Source organism: Artemia franciscana, chromosome 15 (genome assembly GCF_032884065.1).
Source record: "Artemia franciscana chromosome 15, ASM3288406v1, whole genome shotgun sequence".
NCBI classification, from domain to species: Eukaryota; Metazoa; Arthropoda; class Branchiopoda; order Anostraca; family Artemiidae; genus Artemia; species Artemia franciscana.
The window spans coordinates 38,151,926-38,177,551 of record NC_088877.1 but is presented as its reverse complement, the minus strand read 5'-3'; the positions used below and the strand labels follow the sequence as shown (position 1 = coordinate 38,177,551).

The 25,626-nt window shown below is 34.8% G+C and overlaps 1 protein-coding gene across 1 annotated transcript in view; it reads left to right on the top strand.

Annotated features, from left to right (window-relative positions):
• The window catches only part of LOC136036583 (zinc finger protein Xfin-like), a 63,247-nt gene that overhangs the window by 12,915 nt on the left and 24,706 nt on the right, over nt 1-25,626 (top strand). The window contains exons 5-6 of the mRNA XM_065718887.1: nt 2,437-2,607; nt 9,238-9,575. Coding sequence (XP_065574959.1) covers nt 2,437-2,607; nt 9,238-9,575 — 509 coding nt within the window. The remainder of the gene's footprint in view (nt 1-2,436; nt 2,608-9,237; nt 9,576-25,626) is intronic.

Sequence of the window (25,626 nt, the reverse complement as noted above, 5' to 3'; positions counted from 1 at the left end):
TTCCAGATTTTAGTGAAGAAGTTTTTATCACCCAAACGCGAAGATGTTTCTTTCGGGGGTTTCTCCTGGTGTATCTTTAAATCTTAATTTTAATTTCAAGCCTTCTGTGTTTCAATTCAGTATTCCTGAGAATGGAAGTGAACTTTCTGACATAATTTGTATTTCTTATTATTATGTTCAAAAACCCATCTGACTTACCTAAAAACGTACAGAGAACTAGTAAAGATTTAGATAATAATAAGTATAAAGTATAGATAGTATAAGTGATAGTATTTGTATTAGCAGCACAGTCCAAGTATTAGTATAAAGTATTGGATAGTATAAATATTTAGGTAGTAAATAAAACAAGTCCAGTCTGAATGTATATAGCAAGGGTACCGTGTTGGAAATGTTCATGGCGGAGAAGTTTATGATAAGGGTACCAAGGGCGTAAAAAATAATGCCTTTTTTGTCTTCTCTCGCTTTATCGTAAGTCTGTTCACTCCTAAAGATGGTGATTTTGTGCCATTATTATTTTTGTTGTTATTAAACTATTAAGAAAGCTTTGATCTTACTAATTATCTCCTTAATTGCCACGCTGAATCGTGAAGTTAAAAATTGCAAAAAATGTCGTTTTTGCAGTGAAAGCAGAACCAAAAACTTGTACCACCCGTTTTACGCGTATCGATTAAGACACATTAGGCTGTAAAACTCTTTTCTATTGAACAGGTATAAAGTAGTGAGACCGTGTCGATATTAAGTAAGAAAAGTAATGTTTTTCAAAGGAAAAAAGAATTAATATATTTTCCTATAGTTAACTAAATACAACAAAATAGGATAGTCTATTAGCTCTATCTAAAATTAGTCCCCTTTAGGTAAGTCAATTGATAAGTAATTTTAAGATTAGAATCTCGGAGAATTTTGACAGTTAACATATTAATGCATACTTAGATTTTTTGCAGTTCAGTGCTATATTTATTCCTTAAAAGAGTTGTATTCATATGTGAATCCAATAAAAATATTTAAATACACCATATCCTAACAAGCTTAATATGATAGTAATCATAAGACGCTTCAGGTATTAGTGACCTAACAAGCCGTGTCCCAACTATTAGCAAATGCGAGCTATCTTCGTCACATTACATTTCATCTTCATCAATTTTCTAGGTGATCATTGATGCTCGGTATCCATTCCTGGGTGGCTCGGTATCCTAACCCGTTTAATTTTTAAGTTTGCAAAATTGAGATTAAAACAGTAATGAGGTGGAAAAAGTAAAAAACGCCTCCCTTGGAGAAATCTTAGGCTACTATTTGAGACACATAGGCATAGTGATAGGAACGTTCTATCAATTTGGGCAAAATGCTTATGTGCTCTTTATATGCCCGTTTGTCAATCATAAAACACCTCTCCCTTTTCGAGTTAACAAAACAAATATGTAACGATTAGAAATGCTTGTGTAACTTTTTTGCCATGGGCTCGAAGGCTGTTGTAGTGGTCTTTCAAACGCAGAGGCATAGTGATAGGAACGTTGTATCATTTTGGGCAAAATGGCTATATATCCTTTATATGCCGGTTTCTCAATCATAAAACACCTCTCCCTTTTGAATTAACAAAACAAATATGTAACCATTGGACATCTCGCATAAGTTCTATTCCTGGGCTCGAAGGCTGTTGTAGTGTTCTTTTGTACGCAGAGGCATAGTGATAGGAACGTTGTATCATTTTGGGAAAAATGGTTATATGTTGTTTATATTCCCGTTTCTAAATCTCAAGACACCCCTCCCTTTCTAATTAACAAAACAAATGTGTAACCATTGGACAACTTATAACTTTTAACCCTGGGCTCGAAGGCTGTTGTGGTGGTCTCTCATACGCATAGCTATAGTGATAGGAACGTTGTGTCATCTTGAACAAAATGGTTATATGCTCTTTATATGCCCGTTTGTCAATCATAAAACACCTCTCCCTTTCGAAGTAACAAAACAAATATGTAACAATTTGACATCTCTTCTAAATTTTAGCCCTGGACTCGAACGCTGCTGTCTTAGTCTTTCATACACAAAGGCATAGTGATAGGAACGTTCTATCATTTTGGGCGAAATGGTTCTGAACATTTTGCTTCGATGTCTTTTTAGGAAAAGCAGCAAAAGAGTGTGTGAGATGGGTGGTTGGTTGGCCTATCGTTTTTGTCTCTTAAAAATGACATCTGAAATTTCATTCTCTGTTTGAATGGGCCACCTCCAAAGTATCAACCAGAATTCTTTCCATACGAAGTGATCTTGGAAAAAAGTAAATACTAAAAATGTACAGTGCCTGAAAACTCACTGTGCTATTATGCTGCTTATGATTATCAATTCTCGTGACTTACGTATAAGGAAAAGAAATTTTGTTGAATTTGGTTAGTTAGCTTTATTGTTGAGTTATTTAAAGTCAATTTTGTTTATATTTTGGTTTAGATTTTGAGGATGCTTTACCAAGTCACAATGAGGGTTTCTTTGGCGTTCCAAACGTTCTTTTGTTTCCTAAACGTGAAGATGTGCCTTTGAGTAATTTTCCTGGCTTTTCAGGACATTGTAGACTTCAACCTGACATACAGGAATCAGGCGCCACTTCTTTTGACAGTCAAGGTATATATCAGATATTTTTATGGCACTTGATATTAACCAAGTGACATATAGCAATCGCAAATTCTGTCTGTCTGTCGGTCCCGGTTTTGCTACTTTAGGCACTTCCAGGTAAGCTAGGACGATGAAGTTTGGCACGCGTATCAGGGATCGGACCAGATTAAATTAGAAATAGTCGTTTTCCCAATTTGACCATCTGGGGGGGGGGGGAGTGGGGGGCCCCTTAATTCGGAAAAAAACAGAAAAAATGAAGTATTTTTAACTTACGAACGGTTGATCAGATCTTAATGAAATTTGATTTGTGGAAGGATATCGTGTCTCAGAGCTGTTATTTTAAAACCCGACCGGATCTGGTGACATTGGGGGGGGGGGGGGGTTGGAGGGGGAAACCTAAAATCTTGGAAAACACTTAGAGTGGAGGGATTGGGATGAAACTTGGTAGGAAAAATAAGCACAAGTCCTATATACATGATTGACATAACCGGAAAGGATACGCTCTCTTTGGGGTAGTTGGGGGGGGGGTTAATTCTGAAAAATTAGAAAAATGAGGTATTTTTAACTTACGAACGGGTGATAGGATCTCAATGAAATTTGATATTTAGAAAGATATTGTGTCTCAAAGCTCTTATTTTAAATCCCGGCCGGATGGGGGGACATTGGCCGGTGACATTGGGGGGAGTTTGGGGTGGGGTAACCTAAATCATGGAAAACGCTTAGATTGGAGGGATCGGGATGAAACTTAGTGGGAAAAATAAGCAGACGTCTAAGATACGTGACTGACATAACTGGAACGGATGTGCTCTCTTTGGTGGAGTTGGGGGGGGGGGGGTAATTCGAAAAAATGAGGCATTTGTAACTTACGAACAGGTGACCAAATCTTAATAAAATTTGATATTTAGAAGGATCTTGTGCTTTAAAGCTCTAATTTCAAATTTCAACCAGATCCTGTGACATTGGAGGGAGTTGGAGGGGGAAACTGGAATTCTTGGAAAACGTGAAAATTGGGGTATTTTTATCTTACGAATAGGTGATCGGACCTTAATGAAACTTGATATATATATATACCTTATATCCATATATATATATATATATATATATATATATATATATATATATATATATATATATATATATATATATATATATATATGGATATAAGGTATATAAGGATCTTATGTCTCAGATACTCCATTTTCGACTCGAATTGGATCAGGGGACATAGGGGGTTGGAGGAGGGGAAAAGAAATCTTGGAAAACGCTTAGAGTTGAGAGATCGGGATGAAACTTGATGGGAATAATAAGCACAAGTTCTAGATACGTGATTTACATAATTGGAACGGATCCGTTCTCTTTGGAGGAGCTAGGGGGGTGTTAATTTGGAAAAATTAGAAAAATTGAGGTATTTTTAACTTAAGAACGGGTGACTGGATCTTGATGAAATTTTTTATTTAGAAGGAATTCATGTCTCAGAGCTCTTATTTCAAATCCCGACCAGATCTGTTGATATTGGGGGAAGTTGGAGGGGGAAATCTTTGAAAACGCTTGGAGTGGAGGAATCGGGATGAAGCTTGGTGGATAGAATAAGCAAATGTCCTTGATACGTGATTGACGTAACCTTACTGGATTCGCTCTCTTTGGGGGAGTTGGGGGGAGGGGTTCAGTGATTTGGCGAGTTTGGTGCTTCTGGACGTGGTAGGACGATGAAAATTGGTAGGCCTGTCAGGGAGCTGCACAAATTGACTTGATAATGTCGTTTTCCCAGATTCGACCATCTAGGGGGCTAAAGGGAGAGGAAAAATTAGAAAAAATGAGGTGTTTATAACTTACTTAATGAATTTTGATATTTAGAAGGACATCGTGACTCAGAGCTATTATTTTAAATCCTGATCGGCATTAAGCCTCTGATTATCCTTTTAAATCAATCTTTTGATTCTTAGAATTTTGTTAGAGCTCATACCATATGAGCTCTTGGCTCTTAGCTCTTCTTGCCTCGTCACAAGTGCCATATGAGCTCTTAGCTCTCGTTTTTACAGAATGAAATTTGTTCGATGATTAGCAATTGAAAAAAAAAAAAAACTGTGACGGGCAAGTGGACGAAATTCTATGAATTTATACTAACCTGAAAACAGAATTTTTCTCTTGTTTCATTTCATTGTTCTAAATGCTAAAATAGTTATTCGGTTGAGGAGGATTGTTTTTTAGTAGCTATAAAGCTGAAAACTGTAGTATCTACAATTGTTTAGAAATCCAGACCTGAATTCGTTTATTATCATGTGATTTTACGATGATAGACTATGATTTGGAAAAAATAAACTGGTATCTAATGCCTATCAGAAGTTTTTAATATATCTTAAAATATACTCATAATATAATTGTTCTTATGTGATATATTTCATAGTGTAGAGCATTATTTTTACTGAAAGCTCTAGACTCAAATACAAATACAGAATTAATTTTGTTCACTTAAGAGTCTTTAAGTTTTTTGTTTTTCAATTTACATATTCATCAAAAATTTTTGAATATACTAATAATGAAATTGACATTAATGAGCATATTCATCAATGCCAATTCATTATTCAAAATGTTTGTCATTAAATGGGTGACAAATATTTGCCTGATAATGTATTATTTGTTTATATTTTTATTACAAAGTTTATTTATGTAATTTTTTTATCTTTTCAGCTGTTTTTGTGTGGATCTCGACTTTAACTTTTCTAGCACATTGAGAAGTTTACAATTTGCTTCGCTAGAAGGATAAATTGTAATCTTGTTATAGAAAGAAGTAATATCTTAGTATAGAAAATCCTCTGAGTACAATGTAAACATTAGGAAACCAATGCAAGTAAGCAATTATTTGGAGTGGGCTACGGAATGATCCCAAAAATTATCGTCCCACATCCCTTTTTCATCTGTGCGTAGTAATTTACTTGAACAAAACAGTAATTTCTTGACTTCTTGATTTTCAGCATTCAAACCACACTTTTTCATAATTTTTTAGTTTGGTTTTAGAACAAAGTATTCAGTTGAGCGTGTACGCACAACTGCATGGAATTCTTTTCGTCCGGCTCTTGACTCTGGTCAGAGTACAGACAAGCTGAATGATGTAAATCTATACCCTTTAAGTAAAGTGAACACTCTTTCAGTGTCAATACTTTTAATACTTTTCTATAGCCTAGTTCAGTCTGATGTTTCGAATATTCCTGTAGTGTGGATGTCAAGTTTCACTAGTTCCTAAAGAAGTTTTCAGAACTTTCTGATAAAGGAAGGATTATTATACAGGAAAACAACCACTCTTCATTAAAACCCTTGTTTGATATGAAATCTGCGTACTCGCTATCTTGTGCTTCTTTCACTTTCCCCTTGTTTGCACGGCCATATTCCTGTTGCCCTGTGTGATAATAAATATTTTATTCCAGATCGATCTGCCAATCAACTTTGTACTTCTAACAACTAACAGATGTCTAATATTTCATCACTGCAGTCTGCCTTTTATCCTCTGATAGTTCGCAATATAATCAGAAACACGCTCCTATAGTTTGCGCTCCTTCGGAACCTTTATAAGAATTTCTAGTTAAAGTTTTTTTTATGGATTCTGCTAAATTTGGTATCTCCCAATTAGGTTTGTATGTTTTTTAGAGCTTGAGAAGTTTTATTGGGTACAAGGGATTTGAAACCAGGTGGTACTTTTTGTCTAACTTCTCATTTTTGGGACCTTTGAGGTGAGGGATTTCTTTCAATTGTCAGGCCTATCTTGGCTGAGGTGCCTCAAGGGGGGGAGGGGGTAATTTTGAATTTATTGTTGAATAAAAGAACTCTGATTTCCAAGGAAAGTTTTGCAATGAGAACTCAAAGGGTCAGACCCATGTCTATAAGGGCCGACTCTCGTCTGAAGAGGAACGCCGAGAGGGTATAATATTGAAGCCTGTATAAAGCAGTATGCCTCTGCATTTATTCAAATAAACTTTGCTTTTAATGAAAAGTTTTTAAGGGCTTTCTTCTTTTACACTATTGAAACTGTTATTCGATTGGAAAAATACAAGCCTGCAGCGTAGCCAATCTATTCGACAGGCTTGCATATATTGATTGTCGCTGTCGATTGTCTTCCAACGGCATATATTATAAGGTTCGTTGATGTCGTCATATATATATATATATATATATATATATATATATATATATATATATATATATATATATATATATATATATATATATATATATATATGTATATATATGTATAATATATATTCCAAGATATAAAATCTTGGGGGAGGGGGGGCAGTATGACAAGCGTGCCAATGAGCAACTTCTCGGGGGGGGGGGGGGTGAGACAATGGTGCCAATAGTTGACGAAATTGACAAATTTATTCTAAAAAAGAGTAAAAAAATGAAGAAAAAAACAGGGAAAGAGGGTGCCAGAAAGATCCTGGAGGGCTCTCCTGGCCCCCTGGATCTACTGGTGCTTCTAATCGCAGATTTTATTTACGATTCAATGTATTCGTTGTGATACTGGTCGTCAAGTGCCTTGTAGCCCCAGATCTCGCTTGCGCTTCATTTTCGTGCATCATTGCTTCAGATTTTTCTTGTCATGTCCTTTTCTTCAGCTGTTTGGACTAATTTAATATCATCTGTTCCATGTGCCCTCTGAAATATCTGAAATTGGCATAATCATCGTTTTATTTTTTAGTGTCAAGTAATAGGGTGACAAATCAACAATTTCAATTGAATTGGAACACAGATTCCTCCTTCTTGTTTAACGCTTTCCTTATTCAATCGTAACTTACTAAAATATCTAAATTCTGCAACAGCTTAATACTGTGTTAATCTTAAGTTTTAGGTCTCATTTCTTGCGCAATGTGGTTTGTTTCAGTTTCTTGTTCGATATATCTATCTAGATCATATTTTCCGGCATTAAGATACCAATTCACCGCAGTAACAAGCCACCTCAAGTTAACACAGGTACGCTCCTCCTCCATCCTTATGTATCCAGTGTCTTCCACTTAACACCCTTTCAGGAAGTTCTCATTTCCCTCAAATTTTTCTTTACGACATTCTCCCATCCCAACCACAGACAACCTGCTTTCGATTTAGCCCTAGTCGATTTGTCGAAAAGGATCCTCTTTTTGATACTTATAAGAAAAGAAATGTCTTTTTAAGACGTGGAAAAAAGCTGAAAATTTTTTAAGTTTAGTTCAGAATCACTAAAGATATTATGCAAACTGCAAAAACATACGGTGCCTGAAATTTTAAAATTAGGTTTTTTTTTTTTAGATAAAATCAACTCGCCACGTGGTTGAGCTAACAGGTTTGAATGCAAACACTTATATATAATGTCAGTAGGAAGACTTAAAAAACGAAAACATGCAATTATTACAAATGATGATTCTCTATTATAAAAAGGGATTGCAACAATTCAAAAAGTTGAAAAAGGAAACTAAAAGTTTCAAGCTTAGTACATATCCTTGTTAGAAATTGAACTAGCTTCAGTAATTAACTAATTTTTATACTAACAGGGTCAACACAAGGTAATGGGGTATATTGGAGGGATGTTATCTTATATATGGTGGTATATGATGGTGTTCCAATTGCTTCTAACGACTTGCGAACCTCGAAAATCACGTTTTGCGACTGCTGGTCGGGTGATCGGTTTTTATTCCTATCTATAATAAAATCAGATTCCAACTGCTTTCAACGGCTTGCGAGCTTTAAAAAATTACGTTTTTCGGCTGCTAATCGGCTGATGGATTAGTATTTCTATATATAATATAATTGTATTCCAAGTATTTATGAGCATTGAAAATCACGTTTCTGACTGCTTATCGCCTTTTCTTCGTTCCATCTGCTTGTTGCCTTATCAGTTATTTTTATGTGTACAATATAATGAAGTTCCAACTGCTCTTTAGAGTCTGGACATCTGGAACTGTTTTTTCACGGGAGAACGCCAAAACAAGATGTGAAAATATCGTAAAATTAAAACAAAGATTAATGAGTCCTAACAATTACGTGTCCTGACAGCTAATCGGTGAATTATGACGTGCATTTTTTCTTTTTTTTTTTTTTTTTTTTCATTATTCATAAGAAGGAGTTACTCTCATCACTCTTTTTGGATTCCAGGGATTTTGTGTACATGAAACTTCAGCTTTAATGAAATAACTTCTAAACGTTAATTACAATGTCAAAGAAAAGAAATTAAATAATAAAGGAATTTTAGAGTTTGCTCTAGCTCTTTTTGAATGCAATTATGTAAGAAAGAAGGATATGTTTGTAAGGCCACTTTTTTTTATTTGTCCCTTTTTTGTTTTTCTCAAAATATCAACAAAGAAACACAAATTATTAAATCTACCTTTAACCTAAAGTTTAATTAATTGCAAGTACAAGTTTTCCCTCCTTTTTTTTTCTTAACACAGGGATATTTTTGCTATTTGAATCCCAAAATCTGTTGATGCAATATTAATGAGTTTATTTTTAGAATGCTTATAGCAACAGGAATCTGTCAAAGCTTTTTGTGTTGCTATTATTTTTTTTTTTCTTAATTTGTCTGATTTTTTTGTGATTGCTTTAGGATATATGATTGAAGATATTTTATTCTAGCGTTTTAGGTTTTCCCACCCACTTTATTCTATTTTGTTGTAGGACTTGTGGATACTTCACCAAACAATACCAATACGTTTATGGAAGCTTCTAATGGCTTGCTTAGGAAAATTTGCAATAAAGACTATCAGTGTAGTATATGCGATAAAAGATTTCACTTTCATTCAGCATTGCAAAGACATGAAAGAATTCATACAGTGAAAAAACCGTTTAAATGTGATGTATGCAGGAAGAGCATTTCTCGAGCGGACAATTTGAAAAAACATCAAAGACTGCATACAGGTGAGAAACCGTATGAATGTGGTCTATGCAAGAGAGAATTTTCAGATAAATCGAATCTGAACTGTCATATAAAATCTCATTGTAAGAAAAAGTTTTTATTTTTATAATACAAAACTCTTGCAGAATAGTATTTTTTACAAACAGAAGGAAACTTAATTCCATTTAAAGCTGTTCAGATTAAATGATGAGCCGTATCGTGGAAGATTCTCAGATTTAAATCTGCGCGTTGACTATGCATCATTGAATGTATTTCTCTTGTTTCTCTGGTTGGTGAAGCTCAATTTTTATTTAATACCTCCATTTATTTGTATAATCATAAGAATAGAATATACAAATGTTTTGTTGCAATGAAATATTTTCTTGAATAGGCAATTTGAGCGGAAACTGAAAAATCTGGAAGCAGCTAATGAATTGTTGCTTCAAGGCCGTGTCTCTGTGAAAACATTTGAAATGCATTATATGGAAACAACCTCGCCACAGGTTCAAATGAAATCTGAACAGAAACTGAAGAATCTACAGTGTTGAAAGAATTATTATCAGTATTTCGAAACATCCAAAAATTAACCCAGGAAAACAAGGCAACGCTTTAAAAGATGTCTACATCATTAATATCATAATAGAATAAAAATAAATAGAAGAAAAATAAAAAGGCAACAGAAAGAGGAAACGAATAGCAATAGAGGAAAACAGATGATTGCTAAAATATCAAAAGTTGGAGCACTTTAAAATCGATATTGTGTTTAGTTTCTTTAACGATTTTGCAGTCATCATTTAAAAGCATGAATGCAAACTTACAATGGAATGTATTCAGTAAATCTTGACTATTATGTTCTGAATAGCAGCATTCATATCGAATAAACACAGAAAGGCGTGCGCTTATTTTACGGGAAATGACTATCTCTGTGAGAATTTTTTGAAAGTAGTGAGCAAAAACTCTAGGATGGAGTAAATTGGTAGAAATCTAGCTACAAAAAAAGCAACAAAATGTGACACTGTTCTCAAGCATATAAGAATAATATCACGGTATTTATTAATTATTTTATAAAAATATTTTGCACTAAATAATTTCTAAAATACCTTATTAACCGAAGTTCAAACCGTTTTGTAGCTGGATCTAAAATTTAACTTCTAATATCTGATAAGGAAAAAGAACCTAAAATTCCTAGCGTGAGAAAAATAAGCGAAATAGAACTTTCTAATTGTAAATGACTAGGTATGTCTAACGTCCATAACTGAGACACCAGTATAATTGTGGCTATTTAGAATTTTCACTTAACGATGGCCAACTAGAAAAATCCCCCTAGATCTTTTACTGGTTTGGAAGCTTTATTACCCCTTAGCCATCTCTTCTTGCGATCTGAATTGCACCCTTCCTCTGATTGTATCACTAACTGTCATAAACCTTTTCGAAATGCAAAAGATTGATTTGTATATTTGCAATACTATCTTTGTTCAATGAAACTAATAGCCATTGAATATTGTTATTTATAGCGCTGTTTTATTTAACAGTTATCTTTTTCTGTTTAATTTTTCTCTAAAAGATTGCTGTGTATATTGGACACGAGTCTTCTAGCTGTTCATAAAAAAAAAAAAAACTTGGTGGCCTCCTACTACTACTTGTGACTTTTTGGGGCTGCGACTAATTAAGACTACGGCTAATGGCACCTGCAACTACTCACCATTCGAGACTGGGACAAAACTTTGTCTGACTCTTGCACGAAAAAACTATTTTAGCACCATTGCATTATCTGTAGCAATGTAGCCCGTGCTTCAATTTGTAGCACTTTCATGATACAAATTTTCCTTATTGTCATGGACGAAATGATGAGAATTTTTAAAAAGTTAGCGGAATTAACAAAAAGTTTGGACCGTATTTGTTTCGAAAGATTTGTGCAAAATTTGATTTAACCAGGACCACCTTTTTGCTGTGTTCATTTGGAAAGATAGGCGAGCTGCGACACGCACAATTTTTTTTAGGACCGACCAGGGGGCCACAGAGACAAAAGTTGCCGACGTCAACGCCCCTTGAGGTGGTCCCTTTTTGCCATAAAATTCATTTTTAGAATGAGTGGTTTAGCTTTCCAATCACAGAAGTCTTAATTTTAGTTGGGTGGTCTGTGCTACAGCGTTGTATAAGTAAGAATTAAAATTGCCGGTTTCTGTGGATTTTTCCACGTCTAGCAAGTAGAAATGTACCTAAAAGTGTTTTTTTGGGACAGTCTAGATTGTCAAGTTGCAATCCGGATTGTAAAAATTGCGTTTTCTATGACAATTTAGTCTGTCAAATTTGGTTTTGGTTTTCCATGACAATCCCACAATGTAGATTGGTGTTTGGTTTGCTGGAAAGGATAATCTCAATTTAAAGCAAGGTTCTCGATTGATATTTCTTTAATTCAACTTGACGAATTTTTGTTTTTTCGTGATTTACCGTTCAATCTGAATTGAGAATGTAGTATGTCGCGGAAAAACGCTGTAAATTAACTAAGTCTTCTAAAAAGTAGGATTTTCGTTGAACTTAGTGATCATTTATTTTCACCAGTGTCAAAATCACAAGGAACTTCAAACTTGTCCTAACTTTGAAAAGTAAAAAGGTAAGATCGGATTTCGTCGATGCTACCGGAATATCATTTTTTAATTTCTACATCATCGGCTCTCATCATAGTGTCAAATAATTTGGTCTTGAAATGACGCGGAGCTTAAAATTTGGGCTACTTAGGGTGCGTGAAGAAAAATGCCAACGACAGATATACATACACTAGAAGAATCATAGACCTGTAAGAACTAAAGTACATTTTATTTTTCTTTCCAACTTTCCCAGATTCAGTCAAAGCACTAGTTTTGGTTTGTTTGTTTTTTCTTCCAGTTTTAAAATCAAAGCTGGGCCTTGTTTCCCAGAGAACAGCGTCCCCATTTACCTTTAATGAAAAATTCCATAGTGATTTTCGACATGGTATGCCCACATTACAGTTTCACAAAGGCCACAGGTCAGTGGGCGGTTAGTGCGTGAATCCTTAATAGTGCTTTTCGCAGCAGATTTCAGATAAAACTGATATCGAAACGGGCTGTTGCACTTCGACTTTTTTTGCGCCTGAACCTGACGTTTGTCCAAGCGTTACTGCACAGTCTGGATCCGAAAATAAAATAGTTTTGTTACCCTAGGTCACTAAGAAAATATACTATCTAGAAAAAATAAGGAAAGAACAGACCCTCATTGGTTTGTCCGTCTGTAGCAGTGGTTCATATTATTTGCCATCATAAATTGCAACATGGGATTACATAGAAAACCCTGAAGGTTTTGCTAAAAAGCAGCTGACTTTAGCTCTCGATGCTAAGATTGTCGAGAAATTCAGTGGCTTTTAGGATGTTAAAGAACCAAATCTTCGCGGATTATCTAGTTTTTAAAGTTTATATAGTTCTTGGCAGAAACAATCAAACAATCAGACATATTTGCATTGCACCTAGGCAGAACTTAAGTTTAATTCAAAAATTTCCTTTAGTACTCTAGCAACGGATCATGATTTAGATATAATTTAATTTATTTCCTTTAAGAACATATTTTTTGTGATTATATAGTAGTATAGATAGAGCATGGATATCATTGCCTATTCTGGTAGTGTCGTACTAGCAAAGGTACTGGTTATGTCATAAAGAGATGTTACAATTTTCTGGAAGATTTTGACGTCCCAAAAGAGCGGCCTGATACTGGAACTGGCCAGATTAATCTCGCAAGAAAATGCCAAAAAAGTGCCAGACTTACCTGAAACGGAACTACAGAAACCACAGGCACCAGACGTAATATGTTTCTTCAAGAAGTGAACAGCTGTATGGGCACGCATTTTATTCTTTGTGACTGATTGAGTGCAGTCCTTAACCTTGCATAGCCACTCGTCACCTCCTGTTTAATGTTCGGACGGTATAGGAAATAGTCAGAACTGAACATTCCGATAGGTATCCCAAGCAGCAAGTTGATCTGGAACACAGGCAATTGGGCCCTTTTTCAGTCGTAGATAGTATTTCAAACAGAAAGCTGAAATCTGAAAGGTTATATTGGTGGTAGATAGTTACATCTTTGGTAACAAGATCTTGGACAATATAGATGCATTCTTCAACGACGATATCGACAGCGCAGTAGCCGAACTCTCTGGACCACCAAATACTTCCTCGCGTGTTGGCTTTTAACTTGAGATTTCGCACGCGAACCTGGTTTTTCTGCATTGTTGTTATTGGACCAATGGTTGGGATCATACGATCATTATAGTAAATAAGGTGCAAACAGGTATCTCTGACAATGAAACCATCCAGATCTACGCCCTTGTTAGATTTCAAATCTATAATATCAAATCCCGTATAGCCTTTCAATAGTTCTAAACGATCCATAGAACAGGGCTTTACGAAGTCCAGAGAAATCTCGCAAAGAATTTATCCCTTGAGCACTGACTTGTCTTTTATCGTAATATAGTCTCCCGGGTTAGTATTCTCCGTTTCAGCAATCATTATCTTGAAAATAGGAAGTTCATCAATTTTAGTGAGTTTTTCGTTAATCAGACCTTCCATTTAAGTTAAATTCACCATGTCTTTATGATTCTCATCTGCTGTCTGAATAAGATTTGAAGGTAAGCAGCCAACCATTATCCTGTTCATTCGAAGGTATCCGTCGGGGGAACCAATTCCATTTGTATTTGAACCATACTAAAGGCAGGCACTTAAAAGTTAAATTAATTTGTGGGCTGCCAGCTAAGCTATTAAACTAATCTTTACATATTTAGGATTAATATTGCCAGTCCAATCTTCCAGTCCAGGGGTATAAAGATCTGCTTGATCATATCAGAATGTCGAATTCGATTTTAAAACTGTAAACAGTCAGCGTTCTTGTCATTGGTAAGAATGTGTATATGACTGAATTCTCCCTCAACGTAGTCAGAGCCTTTTTGCCTATTAATGGCTCTAGTTGGCCAATCTCATAGTTACAGTTACAATACTTGCATTGTCAATTTTTTGGAACTTTTTTGAAGCGACCACATGGGTGGAAAAATGTGATAATTTTCTTAGCAGGTTTATCTATATTCTTCTATTTTTGTTCACAACTCTAGCGATGCTTACTAACGTTTTCAAAGTTCCAGCCAACGTTGTCAAACTTTTTGCCACAACTGGGACAATCTAAAAGTTCTTTATCAGCTTTAACTTCCATTTCTCCTGTTAGATTATCTCCTTTTAGAAGAGTTTAGTTTATATTTACTATTAGTTACAAAAAGAGAGTTTAATTATATGCTAAATGAGCACATGTTGAGTCCAGGGCAGTGCACGTAGCACAACAAAAATATACAGCTAATCTCGAGACTGGTTGGGGTTCAATGTTACGCACTCAGCTGAAGGTGCAGTAACTAATGTTTCACATGAAGGTTCTTTTTTTTCAAGAGCAAATCAATTATTAACAAACTATTTATAACATTCCAGAACACTGGCTGTATGAAATGCTCATTATTTCTGCAATTTAATTTTACTTTTCTTATTTTATATCGGCTTGTGTGCATACATAGAATCATAGAACTAAATAAGTTACAATTAGCTCTTTTAGCTTTTAATGCTATAAATTGCAGTCAAATTTACATTTTTCAAGATACTATTGAAAAATGTTTTTTTTCTGGATATTAGATACAAGCAGAGATATACATTGGGTGCTCCGACTGGAAAACTTATCACTAAAGATACAAAGGTGCTAACCCTAATACAAAAAATAAATTATTTCTTACTGTAATCTATATTATTCAATCTGTTTGGCAGCATCTCTGAACCGTTGCCAAGCTTATTGCTTCTCATTTTATATAATTCAAATTCAAATTCGCTTCATTTAAAAAATATGCGACGGACATAACCGATTATTAGGTTTTATTGTCATGCACACACAAAAATAACGACAAGTCAAAATTAACATTCACAAAATTAAAATATATACAATCAACAACAATAATTGTCACATACACACGAAAATAAGTCGACAAGAATACACAAAATTATAAATGTACAATTAACAACACTAATCCGGATTAAAAAGTCGACCTAGCATTAAACAACTTAACAAACGAGGGCACAAAACTAAGCTCACAACGAGCATGTGACACAGTCACAGGTTGAAGTTTTGGTACAGGCTCTGCAACGGCCCTGATTGGCCTTACCCTTGCTGGTTGATGTTGGGGCGGGAAATTTTTCAAATTCAAATTCCAATTGGGCTGTAAAGTTGCAAAGATACTGTCGAGTAGAAGCAAAGTATGATCTACTCACTTCTTACTGTATACCCCAGATCTATTATTAGGGCGTCAACCCCGTATACTACAGGGGAAATAATATGAACCCTTACCATTTTCACTACTTACCAAATCATCTGGTTTCACTACTTTTTTTTTTATTCCAACCACGAGGAGATCCAAACCCACATTTTTCAAGCATTTTAAATCATTTTGCCGTCCAGTTTTGTCTAAAGCTTAACGAATTATCGAACCCTTTCTTTGAAATTTATTGAAAGTATTTTGCGATTCGGATTTCTGGATTTTTTTCCAATTTTCAGGTAACTTTTACTAAATTTTGGAACAGTTTTGGAAGAAATTGGGTGGCTCTGGGTGTTCCTTGGTTGTGTGAAAATTATAAAGCGGTGACTAATGACCTCAAATAGCTTTAGCCAAATAAAGAATTAGTAGCCATAATTTATTGTCCGAATCGGTCGCATTATAATTGGGTGGTTATATAAAATCCAAACTACTGAAAATTAAGGCGATGGGTGATCCCCTACTAATCCTGAAAAATAACAATTTTCCAGGGTAGACAGCGGAAATTTTATCTCTATTCCCCAGGCACGGGAAATTTTTGAGAAACTCACAAATTAGGGCAATTTTAGCGCTCTTGGAACTGACCATGATGACAGTCTTGGTTTTCAAAGGCTCAGGCGTATTTTTCATAGGGTATGGCCTGGTTTCGTTTGACATTCAGGCAATACTGCGTTTATGCTTCGCAACACTGTTCTTGTCGTAAAGTTTAAAGCTAATTAACAAAATATGACTATAAATTAGAACTAGGTCAGTTGTTTTGTATTTTTTTTTGCTGATTAAAGAGCAGAAAAATGTTCAAACTATCGGCCTACTAGTCTTTACCCTATTAGCAATTTGTATAAGCAAGCAGAGGGTGAGTTAGGTGAAGGCCTAGACCACCAGGCTAAAGACTTGGCAGTTTTGCTCATTTATTATTGTTGTAAAATTATGATAGCTCATATAAATGACTTACCAATAACGTGAACATACCGTTCGATGCCTTTTTTACGTTCTTTACAAATATAATAATTGCTTCTACTGTAAATTCAAATTCAAGCTCTTTTTGAGCTCTTAAAAATGACAAATTTTCAAAAAATCTTGACATTTCATATAACTGACTTACCAATAAAGTGAGCAAACCACTCCATGCCTTTTTGGTAAAACTGTAGTTGATTGACTTCTTGCTATCTCAGAAATGGGTTAGGTTAGGAAAATGAAACTTTCAGGGATGGGTCTTCAGGCTGAAGTATGTCCCAGGAAGTTATTTTGAAGTACCTACCTCCACTCCTTCTCCCTCTAGAGGGCCCTGACATTTGATGACCTTCAAAAATGTGTTGTTATAGAAGTGAAACCTTGCAAAATAGATTGTCTGCTTGAATGAAGTACAACAAAATTTTTTTCTGCTTCACAACTTTGCTCAATCCCAATTTATAAGGCTTTAAAGAAATGCAAATGCATTTCCTATATTAAAAAAAAACAACATTGATATGGCTCAAAATTCTACTCAAATAACAGGAATTACATTTTCAGAACTAATTGCAGAGAAAAAGCAACTAGTAACTGAAAATTAAGGTAAATGGTTGTTTTGTCAAAATTTCAATAGGTATAGACCTGTCATGATGGCAAATTTCAGGGCCCTCTAGAAGGACAAGGGGTTGAGGTGGGTACTTTAAAATACCTTCCCAGGATATACTTTAGCCTGTAGACCCATCCCAGAAAATTTCCTAACCTAACCCCTGTTTGAGATAGGAAGAAGTCACTTAACAGAATTTTTCCACCTTTTTATGTTCTTTACAAATATAACAACAACTTCTACTGCAAATTCAAGTTTAAGCACTTTTTGAGCTCTGAAAAATGATGAATTTTCAATGAAAGTATGGGGTATCACTTCTTTTCCACAAAATAATACTATTTTTTCTCAATGCCATATTTTCTTTGTTGTTTTAAAAAACAATTATGCTACATTTTCTCAGTGCTAAAATGATTTATTACAAGGTTAGTTTATTTTAGGTTAGGTTAAAAAGTGCTTAAGTTTGAATTTACTGTACAAGTAATTATTATATTTATAAAGAAAATAAAAAAGGCATCAAATGTTATATTCACTTTATTGGTAAGGCAGTTATATGAACTGTCATAAATTTACCTAATAAAGTAGAGGGTAATAACATTTTGGTTTTAGCCAGTCTTGGCCTACCAGGCTAGGCTATATGTTGGCTAGTTCTTTTGACCTAGTTTTTGTTGGTAACTGAAACTATTCCAGGGTCAGACATTAATCTATTTTCAATACTTACAAGCTTGTTTTTTGAGGTATTTGTGTCTGACAGAATGATTAACTTCTACTGCAAATTCAAGTTTAAGCACTTTTTGAGCTCTGAAAAATGATGAATTTTCAATGAAAGTATGGGGTATCACTTCTTTTCCACAAAATAATACTATATTTTCTCAGTGCCATCTTTCCTTTGTTGTTTAAAAAAAAATATGCTACATTTTCTCAGTGCTAAAATGATTTATTACAAGGTTAGTTTATGTTAGGTTAGGTTAAAAAGTGCTCAAGTTTGGATTTATTATAGAAGCAATTATTATATTCATAAACAAAATAAAAAAAGGCATCAAATGTTATATTCACTTTATTGGTAAGGCAGTTATATGAACTGTCATAAATTTACCTAATAAAGTAGAGGGTAATAACATTTTGGTTTTAGCCAGCCTTGGCCTACCAGGCTAGGCTATATGTTGGCTAGTTCTTTTGACCTAGTTTTTGTTGGTAACTGAAACCATTCCAGGGGTCAGATATTAATCTATTTTCAATACTTAGAAGTTTACTTTTTGAGGTATTTGTGCCTAACAGAATAATTAAGATAAACCTAAGTGTTAAGCCAAAGAACACTTTAATTGCCTGAAAAAGGTGTAATGAATACATAGCTTTAGATTATATAGAGCAAAGAAGTGTATTAATTGCTGCAGACTAATTCTAAAACAGAAAATAAATAGAGAAAAGCAAGAAAATATTATTATCAATGCTGGGTGCATTTTATAGGCTATTGTAACAATTATATATATATATATAAAACTTAAAGAGTGTCAAAAAGCTCTCAGTTACCCCCCTGTGCATGCTGCTCCAGTTATCTCTTCAAAATGGGGAACTGCCACATGATTCAAAAACATCTTATATAACCCCAATCCATAAAAAGGGACAAAAGACTGCTGAAAATTACCATCCAATAAGCATCACTTCTGCAGTTGTTAAGGTGCTTGAGAATTTTTTTATGAAAGCTCTAATTGAACATCTTAAAGTTAATAGCATCCTCTCCACATCACAACATGGATTCAAATCTGTTGACACTAACCTCATCCAAACATATGAATTAGTGACTATACTGCTTAATAAGGGTCTTCCTGTTGACATGATTCTTCTCAATCTGTCCAAAGCATTTAATAAGGTTTGTCATGAATTGCTCATAATCAAACTGAAGGCTGGAGGTGTCAATGAAGGTGTTGTATAGTGGATTATGGGCTTCCTCTCTGAAAGATCACAGAATGTCAGAATTTTTGATTCACAAGGAATGCCTCATTTCTCTTCTCCCACAACTGTATTAAGTGGTGTACCCCAGGACACTATCCTTGGACCAACACTTTTCAACTTCTATGTCAACAATTGTTAGGGGGGGGGTTGGTTAAATATAATTTAGTTTGGTTAAATAGAATTTATGTGTGTGTTGCTATGAGGTACTTGGGACTTTTCTAGGTTTTGGTAGCTTAATGTTGATATGAGATATGGGAGCTAAATTGTTAACAGAATAAGAAGGCTCTGTAGATAATCCCAAGTAACCTGGGAGACAGAATCATCTCAGTGATGTTTGAGTCTTCTAAACAGTATAGATTCCCTTGGGACCATGCCTGAAGACTAGAGGAACTGTGCCTAATGCCCTAGTACATAGACAGAGATGATTAAAGACAATAATTTTTATTTTCTTACATACATACAACTTTGGATAAAACAACTTCAATAATGTATTGCATGAAATGGTACATGTGAACACCAGTACTCAACTGATTCCCTGGCTACCTGCATTGCGCTAATATATCACTCAAACTGGATTTTTAAAACAAGGACTTGGCAGAAGATGGGCTGGTGACCTCTACTGCAAATGTTGCAATACGATTGGTATTTCCCAATCACGATGCATTAACCAGTCTCCACTCCCAAGAGACAAAAAGAAGTATTTTCTCTTTTGGTTTTTTGAGTCCACCCTTTACACTATCCACCCTTCTTTCAAATCTTATTACCCTTTATGCTGATGACTTAAAACTAGTTGGAAAAGTGGCTACTCCCTCTGATCAGCAATCAATTCAAACAGATCTTGACAGTCTAGGAAGATGGGCTAACAACTGCCTCCTTACCTTTAATGTTAACAAGTGCCATGTCATCCATTTTGGCAAACACAACAAGCATCATTAGTATTTCCTTCAAGACAACTTCCTTTCTGCTGTTTTTAATGAAAGAGATCTTAGGGTTATTGTTGATCACCGATTAAAGTTTAGCAGCCATGCTAAGTCTATTTCATCTTCTGCAATTAAATCCCTTGGTATCAGAAAAAGAACCATCTCTAGCCAACACCCAAGAGTTCTTATAAAGTTATATAAGGCGCTTGTAAGACCACGTCTGCGGGTTGGAATGTCATTGGCAGCCCCTTTTTTCAAAAAAGATAAGAAGTTGCTTGAGGATGTCTAGTGTTGTGCCACTAAGATGGTTAGCAGCATGAATAAATTTCCATACAAAGAAAAACTACATCATTTGAAGCTGCCAACACTGACATATCAAAGGAAAAGGGGTAATATGATTTTAACCAAGAAAATCCTTGTTAAAAATACCCTTCCTGGTCTCTTTGCACATCCCTTGCATTCTGGTACTAGAAGACATTCAATGGAGCTTCCCATGCAGCATTCCACGAGTAGACATAGAAGTTATTTCTTCAGCCAAAGAGTCATCTGTCTGTGGAATCAACTGTCTGAGGAAACAGTTTCTGCAACTTCAACTGACACGTTCAAGTCCCACCTTAATAAGGAATGGCTCTGCCAGGAGTTCCTTTACAATTGGGAAAATGCAGAGTCCTCCACAACAGTCTAGATCAAACAGCCATAATCTACACCAAAGGAATTTTTTTCATCACTGGAGCATCACAAGGATAGAAAATCCTTATATTGCTCCAAGCTGTGATTTAAGGTAATTTAAGGTATATATATATATATATATATATATATATATATATATATATATATATATATATATATATATATATATATATATACATATATAGTTCTTGCTCATGTATAAGTAATACTGTTTTTAGCACAAATTTCAAAGTGAATAAAAACAAAATATGCCAAAGCTTTCAGGTGATGTTTAGCCTAAATCATATTTGGGTCAGTTGTTTCATGGTTTTTGTGCTGATTGAAGAGCAGAATTTTTTTCAAACTGTTCGTCTACTGCTTTAGTACCCTAATAGGAATAATATAAGTATGCTGAGGAAGATATAAGTTAAGACCCCTAATCTAGGCTAAAGATTAGGCAGCTTTGGGTATTCATTATGTTATTTCCAGCTTTGTGTTTTGGGCCTCAGTTTTAGAATAACCTACTTATGAGAGGGGCAGTCCAAAAACCCATTGCTATTGGGTTTATACAACTTTATGAAAAATGGTATTTCCCAAAAAGAGGTCTTTTATCCTAAAGTTTTAATCAATAATACTTAATTCCAAAACAGAAAAAAGGAGATAAAAAAAAAAAAAAATGATTCATCAATACTTGGTGCATGTTATAAATTGATAATTCCATATTTTATTTTTGGTCCTTTTCTTCGTATGTCCCAGAGCTATACAAGACAGTCAGAGGAGAGTGTGGATGAATTGTCAAAAACGCAAACCCAACCAAGGGAGTAAACAAAAATTGGCAATATAAAAATGTGTCCCTTTTTGTTCTAGTATGACTGCTTCTGAAGAGGTCTAGTTCTGTACCTTTACATCATGTGTGGATGAATAATGCAAAGTTTAGCAGGACTTAGTAGCTATTGTAGCATTCTGAGGATGAACACTAGGCTTCATTAAGTGCACATCCACTCAGGCTAACTTGTTCAAATTTAGAGTTCTTTATTTCTGGTTGACAGTTGGTTCACAATACCAAATAATACCTACTATGAAAAGATTGGGTATGGTATAACACTAAATCTTGGAGTTAAGGGCAGGGGGACCTACACTGGTTACAACTCTGAGTGCCCAATAAGTAGACACTTTCTGAATGTAATGAAGTAAGATTTTTTTTTTATTATTATTTTTATAGTGTTCAGTTTGGATAAAAAATCTTCCAACAAAATGAGGCAATACAAATATTGCCTCATTTTACTGATACCAATCATTGAAAAAGATAGAAGTGTAAAACCATGACAATAAACTTGGATTAGTCTCCACTTTATACAAAGAACTTAATAGGGTGGTTTATAAAATATGACATAAATCAGGTAGAAAAAAAAGAAATATGCAGTATGTTTCCCCATTCCAAACTAACTCTTTACCAATATGTAGTACAATATTTACCAATTCTGTTAAATTGTTACATGATCTCCAAATTGTGTCCCAAGTGCCTCCCCTCTGGGGAGCACTTTGTATATGGCAATTGGCCATATACAAAAGCTTAGTAAATTTATGGTAAAACCGATCCTTTGTTTGCCTTTTTTTTCATCATTAGTTGGCTCATAATGCCTAGTAAAGCCAATAAAAAAGGTCTTTCACTGGTATATAGTCTATATGGCCTCATTAGTCCTAAATGTAGCCTATTGTTCTTTTTCACACAGCAAATTATTGAAGCTATTCCCTTATGCTGTGGTTTTTGGACACTTTTCTTTTGTCTAAAGGTTTCAATACAATAATTTCTATGATCTCAGCAGAGTTTTAAGCCACACTTAAACTTTTTGCTATTGAAAAATAGAAACTACCTGTCTCTGAAACCGTAGTCATCAGGGATTTAGAAAAAGTATGAGGCTTAAAACACTTTCCTTTTGTCCCATATGAACTTTAGATCAATTTTTGAAAGTTATGCTATAACACCATGAAGAATTTCTAAGATCATCAAAGGTCAGTGCCATTTGGAAAGGGACATGGTTGTAAGTACATAATTGTGTCTGCCCTGCAATAAAATTCTTGCTACCCTACTGTATAATAGGCTAGCTATGCTTCATCTCTCCATTGTAAAAAAAAAGTCCGAGATAAGAAAAAAGTAAACAATTTCATCTCACAACACAATGAAGTTCCACTTCATCATATCATCACAACTTATATCCTGTCTCTTCATTCAAAATCTTAGAATTCAAATTCTGACTGAATAAACCTTTTGAAATTTTTAGCTGAATAGTGTCCTATGTCTAAATAAAAATTTTTGTATTCATACAAGTTTGTTACATGTCATGAAATAGTAAGCACAATTGTGCAGTTATTGGATCTCTGAACAGTAATTATTCATGTCAATTTTCTTTGTTTGGTCTGGATTTTGATTGATAGTAATAAAACTATTATGGAAGAAAAGAACATGCTGACACTGCTGGGTGGAATACCGAGATCTAAGTTTTATTATATGACAAAAAACTATTGTGTTCAAACAGCGAAAATGATTTCCTCTCAATAAGGCAGTTTGTGCTAAAAAGAAGCCGGATGAAACAAATTACTCCAAGATTATGCCTTGTGAGGTGACTCAAAATTTTCCTGCCAGTCACCATGAAAATACACCGTCTGGAAGGAAATAAACCAATATGGTAACACTAGCTGCAACTTAGACCTAGGCAAAGAGCCATTCTCATTCTAAAGTTGTAAATACAAAACATAATGAACTGATTTCATTTACTACTGATTCTAAGTTATTTTCATTTTCACATGATCCGTTGTTACTCATTATACTTTTGGCAACATCAACAATAGTCTGAATATCTATTTTTTCAACTTTGAAACTTTTCGCACAAATTGATAATGATGTATAAACAGCATTCATTTGAGCACAGTATTACAGTAAGTTATTTCTAATTCCAACAAGTTACTCCAATAAACTGAAATGAATTCAAATGAAATGAAATGAATTAAAATGATTGAAATGAAATAAAGGTTGTCTTGCTTTATTTTGCTTGTGTTTTCAAAGGCTCTGGCTTATTTTGACATGTTTTTCAAAGGCTCTGGCATTTTTTTGTTTTACTTTGTTGCTATGCTCAACAAGTACATGCTTGAAGTTACATTCAGAGATGAAGAATTTCCTTTAAAAAATAGATAGTGGCGAATTAATCTCATCTGCAGAAGTGTGGGGATCTGTGTAGCGTGTAAACCAAGCCTAGAAGAATTACCCATTAATCAGAATCCTACTGTGTTGTTTACTAGGCTATAACTTTCTCAAAGGTGTCTCTCCTCAAATTGGAATAGAGTTGACCACAAGGGTCAATAAAAGGGTCAACACAAGCCTTTGCAGGCGATTGTCCATATGTCTGGATTTTAAGTCCTACTGCAGTTGCCTCCTATAGAGGATCCTCCCATGAAGATGTTCTGTATCAGCATGCAATTTAACCTATTACTGGAAGAAGGTATGTAACTCACAGGACATGTGCACACACTGGTGAACCCTGTTGAGTGTACATTTGAGGGGCCTTCTCCCAAGGGGAGACAAGGTCTCCCCTTGGGCCATGCCTGCTATGGAGGTACTCTATATATGTTTAGGATGTTCTCCTATTGCCATGTAGAGACAAGTTGAATGGCCTGGGCTAGGCCCTTACTGAAATGCAGACTTGTAAATCATATATACATACATATATATCCTCCAGGGACAAAGTCTCCCCTTGGGCCATTCCTCCTATGGAGGTACTCCGCATATCTGTGGGATGCTCCCCTATCGCCACCTATGGACGCATAGTATAAAGATAGTACATATATATATATATATATATATATATATATATATATATATATATATATATATATATATATATATATATATATATATATATATATATATATATATATATATATATATACTACCATCTGGAGATGCAAATTAAGAACTCTCCCTTTTATGACCAGGGAAATGAAAATTGCAAGAAGCAAGTAGAAGAAACTGTTAAAGCTCATAAGCCAAAACCCTCATGAAGCTGACTACTGGGTTAAGTTTAAAGCTATAAGCAAAGTTCAAACCATGTCCATAGAATTACAAGGAGGATATCACAACAGTCTAGAAAACTAATCTTGAGCATATGCCTCTACATGTCAGCCTGGTGGGGACACAGTTACAGACCAGGTTAGTAATGAACTCCAGTCAATGACCTCCCAAAATTACTGGTGTTTTAAATCACCACTTTGAGTCATATTCATACCTCCAGACGCTATTCTCCTCCCAACCTACCACACGACATAATTAACACTCAAATGTATCCAATAATGTTTTGGATAAGGCTGTCGGACTTAACTAATAGTGGATTAAGCTTGAAAAGCTTAATGCAAATAAGTTTGTTGGGCCAGATGGCATTCATTCGTGACTCTTAAAGGAAGCTCTTGCTGAATTAATACTACCATTCAAGGCTCTTCTAAATGCTTATTGACACCAATGTCATACAAAAGGACAGGAAAGTTACTCATATCTTGCCTATACACAAAGGAGGAAACAGTAACAAAGCTTCTACTTATGGGCCAATCAGTATTACCTCCATTGTTGGGAAAATCATAGAAGGTATTGTAAATGTTACTTTTCTCAAACATTTGGTCACAAATAACACTGTTAAAACAACAACATGGATTCTAACCAGGTAGATCATTGAAGGCTTCAGTTGAAAAC